This window comes from Typopeltis vanoorti, chromosome 2 (genome assembly GCF_054136105.1).
Source record: "Typopeltis vanoorti isolate ZY-2024b chromosome 2, IOZ_Tvanoo_1.0, whole genome shotgun sequence".
NCBI classification, from domain to species: domain Eukaryota; kingdom Metazoa; phylum Arthropoda; class Arachnida; order Uropygi; family Thelyphonidae; genus Typopeltis; species Typopeltis vanoorti.
This window is the reverse complement of record NC_143550.1, coordinates 180,132,831-180,148,595: the sequence shown is the minus strand read 5'-3', so window position 1 is coordinate 180,148,595 and position 15,765 is coordinate 180,132,831. Positions and strand designations below refer to the sequence as shown.

At 35.7% G+C, this 15,765-nt stretch overlaps 1 protein-coding gene across 2 annotated transcripts in view; it reads left to right on the top strand.

The window, feature by feature from the left end:
* Window positions 1-15,765, top strand: part of Set2 (SET domain containing 2) — a 552,532-nt gene that overhangs the window by 224,105 nt on the left and 312,662 nt on the right. For both annotated transcript variants that reach the window (XM_090414077.1, XM_090414085.1), the window contains 2 exons: window positions 6,791-6,888; window positions 14,627-14,780. In XM_090414077.1, coding sequence (XP_090270203.1) covers window positions 6,791-6,888; window positions 14,627-14,780 — 252 coding nt within the window. The remainder of the gene's footprint in view (window positions 1-6,790; window positions 6,889-14,626; window positions 14,781-15,765) is intronic.

Sequence of the window (15,765 nt, the reverse complement as noted above, 5' to 3'; positions counted from 1 at the left end):
AACTTCTCTTTATGCAAACTATTCTCATTATACTACATATAATAACTCTATAAATTTATTAGTCCTTGTAAAACAATCTTTCATAACATATACAAAATTGCAAAAAAAAAAAAATAAATAAATAAATAAACTCACATGACTTCTTGGCACTTGTTCACATTTCCTTTACAGATTCCCTGGCTTCTTTTCCATATCAGGTCTTGGGCTTTTACTTGGAGATCTCAAGAACACAGGCATTTCATCGACGAATCGCTGGCGGAACCTGGAGCACAATTTCCCGTCTGGTCAAGGCCTCATGCAGGTCATCCCACTGGCAATGCATTAGGTCCAGCACTGCTGCTCCTATGGTAATTAATCGGCTCCTGGAGCTTTCCGTCTCAACATCATCCGAACAGGACGAAAGTCGTGGATCGACGATACTCTCTCCTCTTTTCCTCCTTTTTCTTATGATCTTATATTTGGTTTTTCGCGGGACCCTGGACGAAGGTTTGAGACCCCCGAACATTCCCGCACAATCTGTCTTGGCCTTTGCGGACTTCTAGTTCTCCTAAGTGCACACTTAATCCTTTTTACAGAACAGCGGAACTGCATCTGATGTATACCATCCTCTTTTACCATTGACTTTGAAGGCGGTATCGGACTGACTTAGGATACAGTAGGTTTCCTTTTCACTCTATACTACATACTAACATCAATATATTTCCGATTTCAATGGCATTTCCCTTGAACTTAACATTTTAAGATATCTTCTGTTTACACAATTTAGTATGTTAATTCCTCTAGGTTTTAATACATGAGCTTTTGGTATTACTTACATAGACAATTACAATATATTTCCGATTTCTACGGCATTGCCCTTGAACTTAACATATTCATACATTTTCTATTTACACAATTTATCATGCTAATTCCTCTGGGTTTTAATACATGGGTTTTTAGTGTTATTTACATAGAAAATTACAAGTCTACTTTTGTGAATTTTTGATGTGAGCCTTGTAAAAGTCGATGTAAATAAAAATGAAAAAATTTACGCTGCATCGAATTTTACAGTGAGACCTGGCTATCAGAATCAGATATACCAACTGGCGTGAAGTATAATGGGTACAGTATTTTTAGGAAGGATAGACAGGATAGGAGATGTTAGCGGGTGTGTGTGCTACTAATGACGTCTAATGACTTGAATCCAGTTAGAGTTGAGACCTGAGACTGTAGTACAATTAACAGTATTTCATGTGGCAGTGAGTTTAAAGCCATCTGGTGTGAGGTGAAATCTAACAAGATCAATTACATAGTGGGATGTTGTTACACACCTGATGGATCAGTTGCTAGTAATGAAGAAATGCATCACCAAATAGAAAAGATAACCAAGAAAAGAGTAATCATAATGGGAGACCTTAATAATCCAAATATTGGGTACCAGTAAAATCTCATGAGAAGAATGAAAATGAATCTATTGAGTTGTTGCGAGTCAACTTCCTCAAGCAGCATGTGACAGAAGGAACTTGAGGTCAAAGAGTATCAGATTTTAGTGCCATAGGGTGTTTCAGGTTAACTATAACTATTCTGCCTCTGGTTGGTGACAGTGATTATGCAGTACTCACTTGGGAAGTGGCTAAATTTATGAAAAGTTTACATGCTAAACCACAAAGCAGAAAATTATGACCGTCAAAGGAGTATACAGAGCTCACTAGAATGAGATTGGTTGCTGGATTGAAAGTATATCAACAGTGCATGGGAAGCATTTAAAAACTACTTTAATAATGCAACATTAGAATGTGTCCTGAGAGTTAGAAGAATAAACAGGGTAGGAATCAAATGAATGTGTAATCTTATTAAGCAAGAGATTCGAGAAAAGGATGATGTGGAAGGAATACTGTGTGCATAAGGATGATGTCTGTTATGAAAATTATAAGCAGCAGGCTAGAAGTCACAACTGTGGTACAGAAAGCAAAGTCTGAGTATGAAAAGAAACTGCCTCTGCAAGTTAAAGACAACCCCCACAAGAATTCTATCTCAAGTAAAAGAAAGAATGCATATGACAGAATAACTTCTAAATGCAGATGGTGTGAGGGTGACAGAGGTTGTTCAACTAATGAGTGCCCATTTTGTTAAAAGCTATCAACCTGGTGTATGCAACTTCAATCTCACTGCTACTTCTTTGCTGGATGAAGAAACAAATGAATGAGGACAAGTATAAGAGCTGTTGCACAAACTGAATAATAATTCAGCACTAGGGACTGATGGGATATCAGCACAGGTACTAAATGAGTGTTCAGCTGAACTGGCTATTCAGAAAAATTCCTTTCACAAGGCTGTATAATATGAGTCTCAGAACAGGGAAGATTCCAGAGGAATGGAAGCAGTGTATAGTAATTTCATTGCATAATGGTGGTGCAAAGACTGATGTATCCAACTATCAACCAATTATGTTGGAGGTTTAATGGATTTTTTACAACACTCAAAAAGAATTAAAATAGAATTTAATGCTTCCTATATTTCGTCCTAGTCACTAGGACATCTACGGGGATTACAAAAACAATTAATGTAACATGTACACAAAAACTTACAATACTAAGCCCAACCACGTGGGTGACACTAAAGTCCTGTCTAGGTGGAGCGCCCTCTAAGGGCGGTAGTAGGTGGCCTGGAATGTAAGGTGGGACCTCTGGTGATGAGTGTTTCCCAAATCTTCGGAAGCTTAATGCAACCGTATTTATTAAGATTTGGTTGGTTTCTGAGAGCTGCTGCTGCTTCTAAGAAAAGTCTCTCTTTCTTGAATTTGCTGTGGTGGAGCATCGTGGTTTTCTTCCATGATACTCTGTGGGTGGTGTCCAAAACATGGTCAGCCAAGCCTGAATGGCCATAATTGTGTTTAACGATGTACGACTTTGGGCGCTCCACCTAGACAGGACTTTAGTGTCACCCATGTGGTTGGGCTTAGTATTGTAAGTTTTTGTGTGCATGTTACATTAATTGTTTTTGTAATCCCCGTAGATGTCCTAGTGACTAGGACGAAATATAGGAAGTATTAAATTCTATTTTAATTCTTTTTGAGTGTTGTAAAAAATCCATTAAACCTCCAACATAATGTCCTCACAGCACTTAAGCCTCTACACAAGAATATCAACCAATTAGTATCTCAGGTGTGTGGTAATGAAGATTTTGGAAAACTGGTTAGAGCTTGCATTCAGAAATGGGTTGACCGTGAATCTAAGAGAAGGTCATGTTTTCGCAACTTACTCACATTCTATAATAATGTTACCGTTGATTTGACAAGGGGAATGGATACAACATGATAATTTTGGATTTTGATATTAGCATGGATAAGAGGATGGCTGACGGACAGATAACAGAAAGTGGTATGCGGGGGATGTGAGTCTGCAAGATTTAAGGTAACTAGTGGTGTGCCACAAGGATCAGTGCTTGGCCCACTGCTTGCCAATCAGGACAATAATGATATTGGAAAGGATTTGATAGGCGACATACAGCTATTTGCTGATGATGCAAAGATAGTCAGGATAAATGGGAATGCTGCTGATATGTAGTACTTGCAGAATGATTTAAATAGGTTGGGATTGTAGGTGTGGGAAAATGGATGTCAGTTCAATGTCAGTACTGTAAAGGGAACGCCACGGTATTGCTTAACCAAAAAGATTACACAGGTAAGCTGAATGCTCTATTGTTAGATCGGGCTACTTACCTCCCTATCGAGTACAATCCCACCAACTCACAAATTAGAAAACTCCACAGGCTCCTTAAGAAGGTCACTTCTTGGCCTGTGGAAGTCACTAACAAATTAAAACCATTTAACTGCACCCCCCCCCCCACCGCCTGTATTAATGGACTCCCAAAAATACATAAAGAAAATGTGCCATTACGTCCCATAGTGGATGGCATTGATTACCCCACATAGAAACTAGCTAAACATTTGGCTAAAGCTCACACACTATACTGGCAACACACCTTCACACACAAAAAAACTCAGCCCACTTCAAAGCAAGCATAGAAAACCTTACACTCAAACACACTGACGTAATGGTCAGCTTTGATGTCTCCTCCTTATTCACAAATGTCCCACTCAAAGAATCCTTAGAGCTAATCCAAGCTAAGTTTCCTCCCGATATCACAGCCCTATTTCAGTTCACAATGAACTCGGGCTATTTTGTTTGCAAGGAAAATTCTCCAAACAAATAGAGGGGACAGCCATGGGTTCTCCACTCTCCCCACCCTTGGCCAACTTTTATATGGAGACTTTTGAAGAGAAAGCCTTAAACTCTGCTCCACATAAATCAACCATTTGGCTTCGCTATGTTGATGATGCGTTCGCTATTTGGCTACATGGCTCCGATGCACTCCTCTGCTTCCTAACACACTTAAACAACCAATACCCCAGAATCAAATTCACCCTGGAAGAAGGAAAAAACAACTGCCTTCCTTTCTTAGACACACTAGTCATCTGCCAGCCTGATGGAACCTTGGTTTTCTCAGTGTATAGAAAACCCACCCATACAGGCAGATACATTCACCAACAATCCCTCCCCCCCCCCACCCTCACAACAATATGGAGTCATTAAGACACTACACAACAGGACTAAACTTATCTGTTCAAATGACAATGCCTTAACCACAGAACTAAACCACATTCTCAACACTTTCTCAGCCATTGGCACCCCCCCCCCCCCCCAAAAAAAAAAATCTTGAAACCAGTAAACCACAACCCCCTCACGACAAGGATTACTCTAAATCTGTCACAATACCCTATATCCGAGGCACCTCAGAAAAAATTACAAAAATCCTAAAAAAACATGACTTAACTTCTTGTTACAGACCATATAAAAAATTGGCATCCCTTATCCGCTCTACTAAAGACCAACCTCTCCCCCTAGACCTACCTGGTGTATACCAGGTCCCTTGCATCTGTAAGCTGTCCTACTTTGACCAAACAGGCAGGACAGCTAATTTCAGAACACAGGGACTACACCCGGTTTCACCAGTACAGCCACTCTGGTCTTGCAGACAATGCACTGGATAACTGCTATAGAATACGGTGGAAGAAAGCCACGATAATACACTGTAGTAAATTCAAATATGAAAGGCTTTTCATGGAATCAGCCCCAGCCCCAAGAAACAATCCAAACCTCAACAAATTTGGTTGCATGAGACTGCCCCAAATTTGGGAAACCTACATCAGAAGACCTTCAGCATAATCGCCGACGAATACCAACATTGCCCAACAATATTCTTTCTCCTAAAAGTCCTACTGGTGCCCCCTATGGGGGCACCATTAGGACTTTTAGGAGAAAGAATAGCTTCCTGCTTCGTCCTCATTTACTATTTGTTGTGCTTGCGTGCACTTCTCTTGTTTTTAAGTTCCTGTGAAAATGGGAACATGACGTTGACGAAATATTGGAAGTGTATTAAAATTTATTTTAATATATATCCTAGTATACGTTGTAATTTCCTTAAGCTATTTAGTAAAAATGCATAACCAACGTCTAAGCCTTTCCACGAGAAGTAAATGTAAAGTCATGCTCTTTGGCAAGATTAGATATCTAATGTCGTATTATATTAGTGGGATTATGCTAGAAGAAACTGATCAGGCTAGGTATCTTGGAGTTCCATTGTCATGCAACAAAGATTGCAAATACAACTTAAAATATAATTGCAATGCTAAAACGAACTTTCACATATAAAGATAAGGATATCATTTTGCTTCTTTACAAGGCCTTGATAAGATCTCTCGGACTATTGTGTGCAGTTCGTTTTCCTGGTTTCTGTTGTGATTCTGATACAGTGGAGAGAGAGAGTGCAAAGGAGACTGTTAAAAATATCAGGATTATGGAATGCTGACGGGAATTGAACCCAAGGACATTCCTTCCCCAGACATATGGTTAGCCTTGTGGCTGAGCGCTTCGCAACCATTTGTCTGGAGAAGGAGTGTCCCGGGTTCGATTCCCGTCGGTGACGTGAGGAGCTGAAGGATCTTCGTCAGCCATAGCCAAGTTAGCTGGTCTTGGGCGTGGACAGTAGAATTTTTTCCCCTAGTTTATCCTGGGGTTTTTCATCCCACAAAGCAGGCAAACCGGCCTTGAGAGCTCAACACTACAGGACATAGGATACACCGGGGCGTAGGGCTGACCACCTTATCCTGTGAACAGTTTGAGGTCTGATAATTAACAAACCCTCGACACTGCAAGGTAAAAGAGGGTAAAAGGAAGATGATGATGATGAGATTATGAAGACAGATTGAGAATTTGTAGACTGCAGACACTAGCAAACAGGAGAAAGAGGAGTTTATATGAATGAGACTTAAACTTCTGAATGGGTCATACAGGATTTCAGCTAATGAAATTTTTCAGTTTATGGAGCATGGAGAAAGGACGAGAGGGCATCCTTGGAAGCTGAGAATGAATGTCAATAAGAATGTGGGCAAGGGCTAGATTTTTCTCTCATGATGTGGTGCTTGATTGAAATCGATTAGTGTTTGTAATATGTGCCCTCCCTCGATGAGTCCCTGACTCCCTGGAGGTCTCTCTCTTACTAATATAATGATATTGACATACATTTAACAATCAATCATTTTATTTGATTTCTTACACACATCATTATGGTAATTAATTATGAAATAATTTTCAAGTTATTTTAGCCTTTGTTATTGTGCATAAAAGTAGTTTAAGCTGAAAATAAAACATTTTACATCCAAGGAGTGGTAATTATATCGTGTAAAACCCGTATTGAATATTCACTAACTTGTAATACATTTTCAGGTATAATTTTTGTTTTGTTCTAGTGGACAGTAAATGGAGAGTTGAGAATTGGGTTCTTTACAAGGTGTTATGTAAAGAGTGGAGAAGAGCTGACATTTGATTACCAATTTCAGCGTTATGGGTAAGAGCGTTTTTTAATTTTATTTTTTTTGAAACCAAATTTTGAGTTTCATTGTCAGAATGTAATTATATTCTGATATTGAAAGTCACTTGAAACTCATTATTATAATTATTGGGAATGCACTTGCAAGGAGTCCTAACTCATTGAGGAGGGCTTATTTAGACACTAATAATAGTCTTATAGTAAGCATCATTTTTAAATAGCATAATTTGCTTTAATCCATATGCTTTGCCTGTATTATAGGCACTGAATTAAGTTAGAATTCGAGGTATATTTTTTATAACAGTACTTTTTATTGATTATTCTCATATCAAATCAGGTTGTAAAATATGTTTGCTTATGATACTCAGATCACTTTTCACGTAGTGGAAAATTAATAATGGTAATCAAAACAAAAAGTTAGTGGAAGTTCTTTACTTGTGATTGTGGATGCCTAAGAAAGATTTAATCAAAATTTAATCAAAATCTGCCCAACCAAAGATATCTTTGGCTGGGCAGATTTGAAATATATATTGTTCTCACATTTGATTTTCTGTAGAAGAGAGCATTCTGTCCAATAGATGAACCTTCTCACTGGTGCACTTTCTCATTTTTTTTTATTATAAAATAAAGAAGTATCTATAGGTGCTTTCTTGGTTGTTCCTCCACTGAACAGTTCACTATCATTCTGCTTTCTATTAATCTCATGATCCTGACAGAATAAATTCTGTCAGGATCATGAACGTAATTTTAAGTAGCATTCTGGTACCATCTTCTGATACCTTGTTGTAATTGATCAACTAGTGTTTCATAATTTCAATCTTTATTGTTATATGAAGCCAATTACCAGTATCTCTGAATTCCAGACTTCTATTTTTAATGACTTATTTCAATTATTCCTTTTTTTTTTTTCATAGATTCTTAATTCAGAGTCCAACAAATGGAAATGTACCTTGATTTTTGGCATCTTAAATTTTTAAACACCATGCTTTTAGGTGATGGAATGCAGAGCCTACTTGTTTGGTTTGCTGTTTAACATGAGTAACATGAGATTCAGTATAATATGCAATGGATATGATATCAGACATTTGTTTTTCATAGAAATCTAATTATGCTAGTTCAACAAAATTAACAGTCTGATTCATGTTCTTTTACTGGTCTCCAAATTATATTTTGCTGTAAACCAGTAGTAATGTGTACCAGATATAGTACGTCAACAGAATATTTCATTACCTACCTTCCTATTAACAACTCTCTTTCAAAATCTTATATCTTGAGTTAATTCACTCCATTTTTGTTTTCTAAAGTACTCCTAACTAGATGTGCTACTTTCCTGCCATTTTTTGGTTCAAAATCATGAATATTAAAAGTGTCAGATTCTTTTGAGGTAACATAATATTTAATAGGTTTGCATTAATGTCATTTATTCATGCCCCAAGTTTCTCAGAACTCATATAGTCTCCTTTTTATTTCTGTCTCAACTCAGGTTTAGGTTTTTTAATTATGTTGACTAGAATCATTAAAGGGGGGGGGGGGTTTGTTTACTGGATTGAAGATGCATACTAAATAAGAAGGAACTGATTAGAAACTGAATATATATTTGACAAATAAATTATGTAAATTAACATGCAAAACTGGTAAGAACTGTTGTAAGAATCAAAAAACATGGAAACAGTGAAATTAAACAAGTCATCCATTTGTTAGCATTGTTTGGAGATTAGCCAAAAAGTTAAAATCTGGTGCATGAAATGATCTAATTAAAGACTTCCAGATGGGATCAGTCCTTTATTTCTGTACAGTGAGCCATATGAAAAAAAGTGATTGTTGTAGATTCATTATCTGACAGGAGAGAAAGTTTATCTTCTAGATAAGACATAGAGATCTTGCCAATTGGTGTGTGTGTCTGTGAAGAGTGGTAAGCTAAACTGGCCTTTCTTCCCCTTGATGAGCCACATTGCAGAGTTTTTTTTTTTTTATCTTAGAACCTCTAGGATTCTGAACTATGTAAGAAAGGCCAAAGAACAAGGAATTCTGTCAACTCCTTGATGTTTATAGAAGTGGTTATTTTGTTGTCTTTGGGAGAAGGATGGCAAGAATAAGTTTGTTTGCCACTGATGCTATGAAATTTGAGATCGGTGATTCTGATTTGAATGACTACTGATTTACATAACTGAAACAGTGAGTGTCTGTAGCTCATGCACATTAAGATTTGGCCAAGAAGTAGGATTGGAGAATAATTTTTTTTGTGCTGATTTCCTTCAGTCTTTGTTGTGACCGAATTGGTTGAAGAGAAGTTATAATCTTACATATTTTCTGTTTTCATCTTTTTAAGATTGCTTGCCTTTTAATGCTATGAATGAATCCTATTTTATGCGCAGGATTGTGAAGATAACGGATAATGGAGGTAATGTCCAGTATAAGTGAGCTTATGGAAAACATTTAATGTGAAACCATTCTGAGATGTTTTTGAAATAAGATTATCTGGAAATGGCAATTTGCCTTTGTTTTCCAATTCAAAATGAATTTTATTTTTTTATACAAGACACTGAGAGCGATTAGAAAATTGTTTAAATCAGTGATATCCAAGATATCACCCATTATCTCCACCAGATGGCAGGTTTCATATTGCCTAATTCAAGAAACTTTTTTTTTTTCAAAGTATTCGATGATAAGATCTGTACATGTAGGCCAAAAAGGTATTTATAGAATGATCATTCCATTTTAAGTCATTTGAAGGCAATATTTTAAAAAGTTTTGAGACTTAAAACTTCATCAGTTGGGATGTTTGTATACAGGGAGACAACATCAGGACTAATAAGAATGTCAAAGCCTTGCTAATATTGACATAATCTAGAAATTGGATTACTTGTGCAGCTATTCACTATCTCCACATATTTTTAGATTTATCATATTACAATGGTTCCTATAAGTTTCTCTTGTTAATTTATATCTTGTATTTGTTAACTATGCATTTATTTTTGTTAGCCTGAAGAATCCATAAGTAACCTGTAGTGAAAATTAGTTGGTTTCTTCTTATTTATTATGTATTTTTAATCCTGACACCAAAGTTAAAATTAGTTTGAAGCAAGATATACTGCGAACTATTCATCTGGCTTACAACCAGTTTTACTTAATTCTGTTAGTTACACAGTTTGCCATTTTCTCTAAAATATGCTTAAATATGTGACTTGTTCTCCAGGATCACTCCTGAGAAAGCAGCCACTGTTTTCTTCCCCCCCCCCCCCCACCTAGTTTCATATAGTAGTTTTTCATTTTATTCCTGAGATTCATATCATGTTTGTCAAAGCATTATGACTTAAACACTAACAGCAGATTTATTTAAAAAGCAGTGTTATATAATATAGAATTAAGCTTAATATCTCCTAATTGAATTTGAGAATATTATTTATTTATTTTTTATGTTGGGCCATACATGAGAAGTTGGTTGATCAACCTATAATATTAGTGTAAAATAATATTAATTATTTAATTTTGATGTCGGCTGTTGGCTTTGTTAAATATTAATTTAAATTATTTATTTTAACTTTACTTTGTCTTGACTTTACTTTTCCCAACTTCACTCAGTGTAGACTATCACCTACTTTTACATAAACCTCTCAAGATTAATCCTGCTGTGACCAATTTCTGTCCCCCCTGCTATTAAACAAACCTTGTGTTATAAGTTTATTTAATGTATGCAGTCCCCACTCTCACACAAATCAAATTAGAAAATTTATTTTATTTTCGACTGCACCATCTAATTTGAGTAAATATTGTTTGAAAGTTAGGGTGAGGAAAAACAAGAAGTAATCACTAACCATACCCTAAATCTCTATATGCAACTTGTGACTATTCATAATTTATTATGCCCGCAGGTTCCCATTTTTTTTTGAGATAATGCATTAGCCAAAGAACAGGCCAGGTAGTTACAAAATAAAAACATTTATTCTAAAACTAGACAAGAAGTACATTACACATTTCACTTAACCCCTTTTTCAAGCAAAAAAGGCAATTGATAAGGCAAAACTCACAATGCACACAATTACTGGATTATGTACATGCTTGCTCACTGCATAAACAGATAAATAAAATCCTTCCCTCAAATGCTGACTTAATAATCGCCTAATTACAAACAATTTCTCAATAGCACTGCTACCTGTATTATAACTATGCACACATTCATTGTTTAAACCATGCAAATTAACAAACAATCTTCCTGCAAACTTGTGACTAAGTAGGTACCTGTTTACAATCGATTTCTTGTAAGCACATTCACCATTCTGGGATACACTTCCTTAACAAAATTATGAAATTAGTGCCTACTTACAATTTCACCATGAATTAAGAGTCCAAACAAATTGCAGCATACTTCTTCAGGATCGTAGTAGCCTCTATGTTCTGGTTGACTTTCCTCCTGCTTAGATATCACAGGCGATCTCTTGTAGAATATCCTCCATCGGATATTCGATATGGAATCAGCCGTAGTTACTGCTAGGCTTGCGAGTATCTGCTCTCTTTCTGGAGACTAAATCAGAGAGCCATCGATGAGGAAATCAGCCTGCTGCGATCTGGAGATGAAGATCCTACAGCGCTCAACAGAAAGAAGAGCCTCAGCGACTAGAAGAGAAGGTTAAACGCCTCCACAACGACCGGAACAAAAGCCTGGGCAACGAGCAGAAGAAAAGCCAAGGGCCACAATCTCCTTTTATGCAAAATGTTGCTCTTTGTTCTCTATGGTGTTTTTTCAGGATTAGCCTTTAGCAATGATGTCATTTCTGCCCGTTCGGTCAACATCGGCTAACCTTGCAACATTTGGTTGGTGTTTCGCCATCGCTAATCTGGCATAATCCCTACTTACAGCTTTACATACAGTCAATGTATATGCACTTTTACAGCAACATTTTATTTTGCACATTATATTTTAAATATTACTAAATATTAAAACAAAAAAACTGTAAAATCGATTCTGAAAAATTAGCAAAACAAAATTTTTCTGCTAGAGATTTTACATTACTACTGTATATGGGTAGTGGGTTGGGAAAGGAGAAACTTGTTTACATTTGATTTAAAAGACTATATATTGTATTCCTTGGGAAACACAACAGAGGGAAGACTGTTCACCAATACAGCAGTTGCAGGTAAGGAGGAGGAAAAGAAACTTGTTCTGCGGGTTTCAGGGTGCACCGTTGAAGGGATGTTGAGCAGCAGCTGCACATGTTCCAATGAGCTTAGTACTAAGTGGGCATATTATTGATGCTACTTCAGATGCACATTTCCCATGGAAATGTTTGTAGAATACACATGTTATGGAAACCAAAATATCTGTGCGAAAATGTGGGAAGTAGGTAAGAGATTGGTCATTAATAAGTCTAATTGCTCTCCTCTATTGAGTCAAGCATTTTGTGGGAGCTTTTAGGGTCCCCACTCCAAATGTGAAAGCAATATTGAATAGCTGGGCAGATTTGTATAAGGTTAACAGCTGTTCAGGGTGAAGTAGCATCTTGAGCAAAAGAGAAATCCTATTTTTTTTAGAAGCTGAGGATGCAATGGTTACGATGTGTTTATGCCAGGAGAGGCTTGATGTCAGGGTAATTCCAAGAAGAGAAATCTCAAATTCTCTGGAAATTTGGGTGTTATCAAAAATAATACTGGGAGAAAGTGGTTCTTTTTTTTATGAGAAATAAGACAAAACTGGGTTTTATTAGCATTGAAAGTGACGAGGTTATCTGAACCCTATAGGAGGATGGCTTGGAGATCACAATTGAAGGCGATGGTGGTGATTGATGTTCTGTAGGTTGAGGTGAGTTGTGTAGAGTAAGGTTTATCAAATGAAAGGAAGGAGTGCAATGTTCTGTCATCTGCAAAACTGTGTATTGGGTTGGATGTCAACTGAAGTAGGTCATTGATATATAGCAGGAAACGGGTTGATGAGAGGACAGAATGTTGTGAAACCCTGGCATTAGTTGAATGGTGAGAGGACAAGGAACTATCCACCATGTTAGATAAAAAAAAAAAAAAAAAATGTTTACCTAACTTTACATCATCAACAAACATTTGAAGATCCCTGTGAAGATGCTGTGACCAGGTCCTGTCCCTGACAATACAGACTGAAGCAGGCTTCCAGAAGAAACTTAAATCTGGAGTCACTTTCATCGACTTAACATCAGCTTATGACACAGTCTGGATCAGGAGCCTCCTCCTAAAGCCCGTAAAACTGAAAACCTAAACAAGAATCAAGGTCTAATTTTACCAGAAATTTGGAAAACTTTTATCAGATCATTAAACATCAAAGAAATGAACTTTCATAACAATTACATCATGAGCCATAGCGAATAAATCACGTTAACGAGACATGCACATTGTCACGCACAATACCAATTTTTTGTATGAATTAGAACCATCAGTTATAACCTAGTCTGTAACCTTCATTTTAGCTTACTAGTTCGGTGATCTTAAAAGTTTGTATTCCCTGAGGATGCCAATAGAAAAAGATTGCCGCGAAACATGTAGGAGGATAAAATAAAGCTACTTGACAAAGATTAGATAAAAAAAGTGTAATAGTAGCAGTTTTTCTTGCTCTGAGACCAGCAGTTTAGAAACTAAAGAACAGTTTAAACATGGCCAATAAACAATGTTCATAATATATATATATATATAAATATTATAATAGTTGTAAAATTTTGAGAAATTTAAAACATCCTTGATTTCCTTTGCAATCAACCTAGTAAAACCACTTGATTGTCTAAATAACTAAATAACTTGATTATGTTGTACCTACATACATATATAATTTCAACCAGTATAGTACAGTTTGGTCAGCTAAGTACTAAACTGCCATTCCATCCTCCTTCTTTCAGCATTCAATTGGATATGAACTACACCATTGTAACAAACTGCACAAAAGTTTCAACTAATGCTCCATGGGTATGCTAAAAAAAATTCAGTATGGAATATGTCCCTATGAGTTTGCTATGTCAAAGTCAACTGTGATGGACACACTACAGGAAGATGAGGATTGATGATTGGGTCAGATGCTCTAGTTGATTCTTTTAATTCTTATAGGCTTCCTGGAAAAGGCTCTTCATATTTCCATACCTTTTACCCTTAACAAACTTCAAATCCATGGCTACTGAAAGTGACCTTGTCCCTTCAGTTAGCTTTACTTAATATATAGAAATAATCACAAACCCATTTTTTATTTTGATCTTCTGTTTAAGTCTCAAAGAACTGAAATTATCCAGTCCTTATTAGGTGATTAATATGGTATCGCTCATTACAAATGTAAATGACCTTCCTCCCCATCTAACAGAAGAATTTTATGCTTGTTCTGTAGCCTCTTGTAAATATGGATTACTAATAAAAAGTAGAATGTTATTGTCGATCCCAAAAGATATGAGCAGGTATTAAAAGTGACTGTAGTCATTCACATATATTTTTTAACCACCTTACTGGCCAAGGTTATCATGGATGCAAAGTGCATATTAAAATTGAGATACCGTTGATATTACATTGAAATATACGATGGATACGAAGTGTATGAGGATGTGTATTTGATTCATAATGGCTGGTAAGGTGGTTAATGACAAGATCCCCCATCCTCCTTCCCCAATTGTAAAAGGGGAGAGGAATGAAAATGTATTAATGTTTCCCCTTATACTCATATTTCTAGTATAATAAATATATTTAAATTATTTTTAAACTAATTATATTTCTATCTACTGGACTAATGTATCTTTGCAAACATTTGCAATGCTTTCAGCAAGGAAGCCCAGAAATGCCATTGTCAATCAGAAAATTGTCGAGGTTATATTGGTGAGGATAAACAGATCTCTCTCAAGTCATATCGAAACATGTCATCTAAAAAACGTAAATTATCTGAGGAGAAGAAAAGAGAAATATTAGAAGATTTAACGGTAAGTATCAGTGATCTATACATTAAATTCTGTATCTTTTTAGCAGCATTTAAAGATTATTGTGCATATAATTTATTTTAAAGACTTGTTTATATGCATTTGTTTCATAAGCTATTTATCATCAGTCTTTTTCCACAGACTGATAGTTATAATACAGGCATCTGTTATTCATACTTTGTTATAATTAATGAATAACTGTAATGGTGCTTATATATTCTATAATCTTCTATATTCAGTGGAATATAGAACTTTTCTTTTTCCCTTTGGGAATAAATCTTAAAATGAAAAAAAAAAAAATTTGAAATTAAATAAAAAAATTATCTTTTATTTGATATAGTTAGTAGTAAGAAATTCAGTTTCTTAACAGCTTTTTTATGAATGTTACATTCCAAGTTAAATAAATAAGATAACAGCATTGTCATATTTGAGTTTTATAGATTGACCATGATATTAACTGATTGGCTCTGCAGAATACTGCTGAAGTTTATCGTTTAGTTTCTTTATTAGGAAGGAAGTCTTCGAAGACTTCATTTCATCAGGCTGTATGTCAGCTGTTGTACCTCTAGTTATTGATCATGTGTGAAAAAATGTAGGCTAATGTCATTAATAGCATTTTTTTATTATAGATTAAAAAATATATATGCTGTTGATATTGTTAAAATCTGCTAAATCATGCTGATTTTTTTTTTTTTTACTTATTTATTGGGAATGAAAGATGTATTATTAAAGAACTGGCAAGAAATATACTACAATGGATGATAAAGTTGTTTATTTGCTAAATTAAAAACAGCAGATTTTTTTATTTATTAATATATTTATTAACATTATATCATTTGGAAATAATTTCCCATATAGCATTCAGTAACACTTCCAGTATTGTACATATCCATACCTCATTGATAGGTTAATCTACATATACCAGCCACTGAATTGAAAATTTCACAGAAATCAGTGATTTTCATATAAGCATGCAACTGCCAGTACT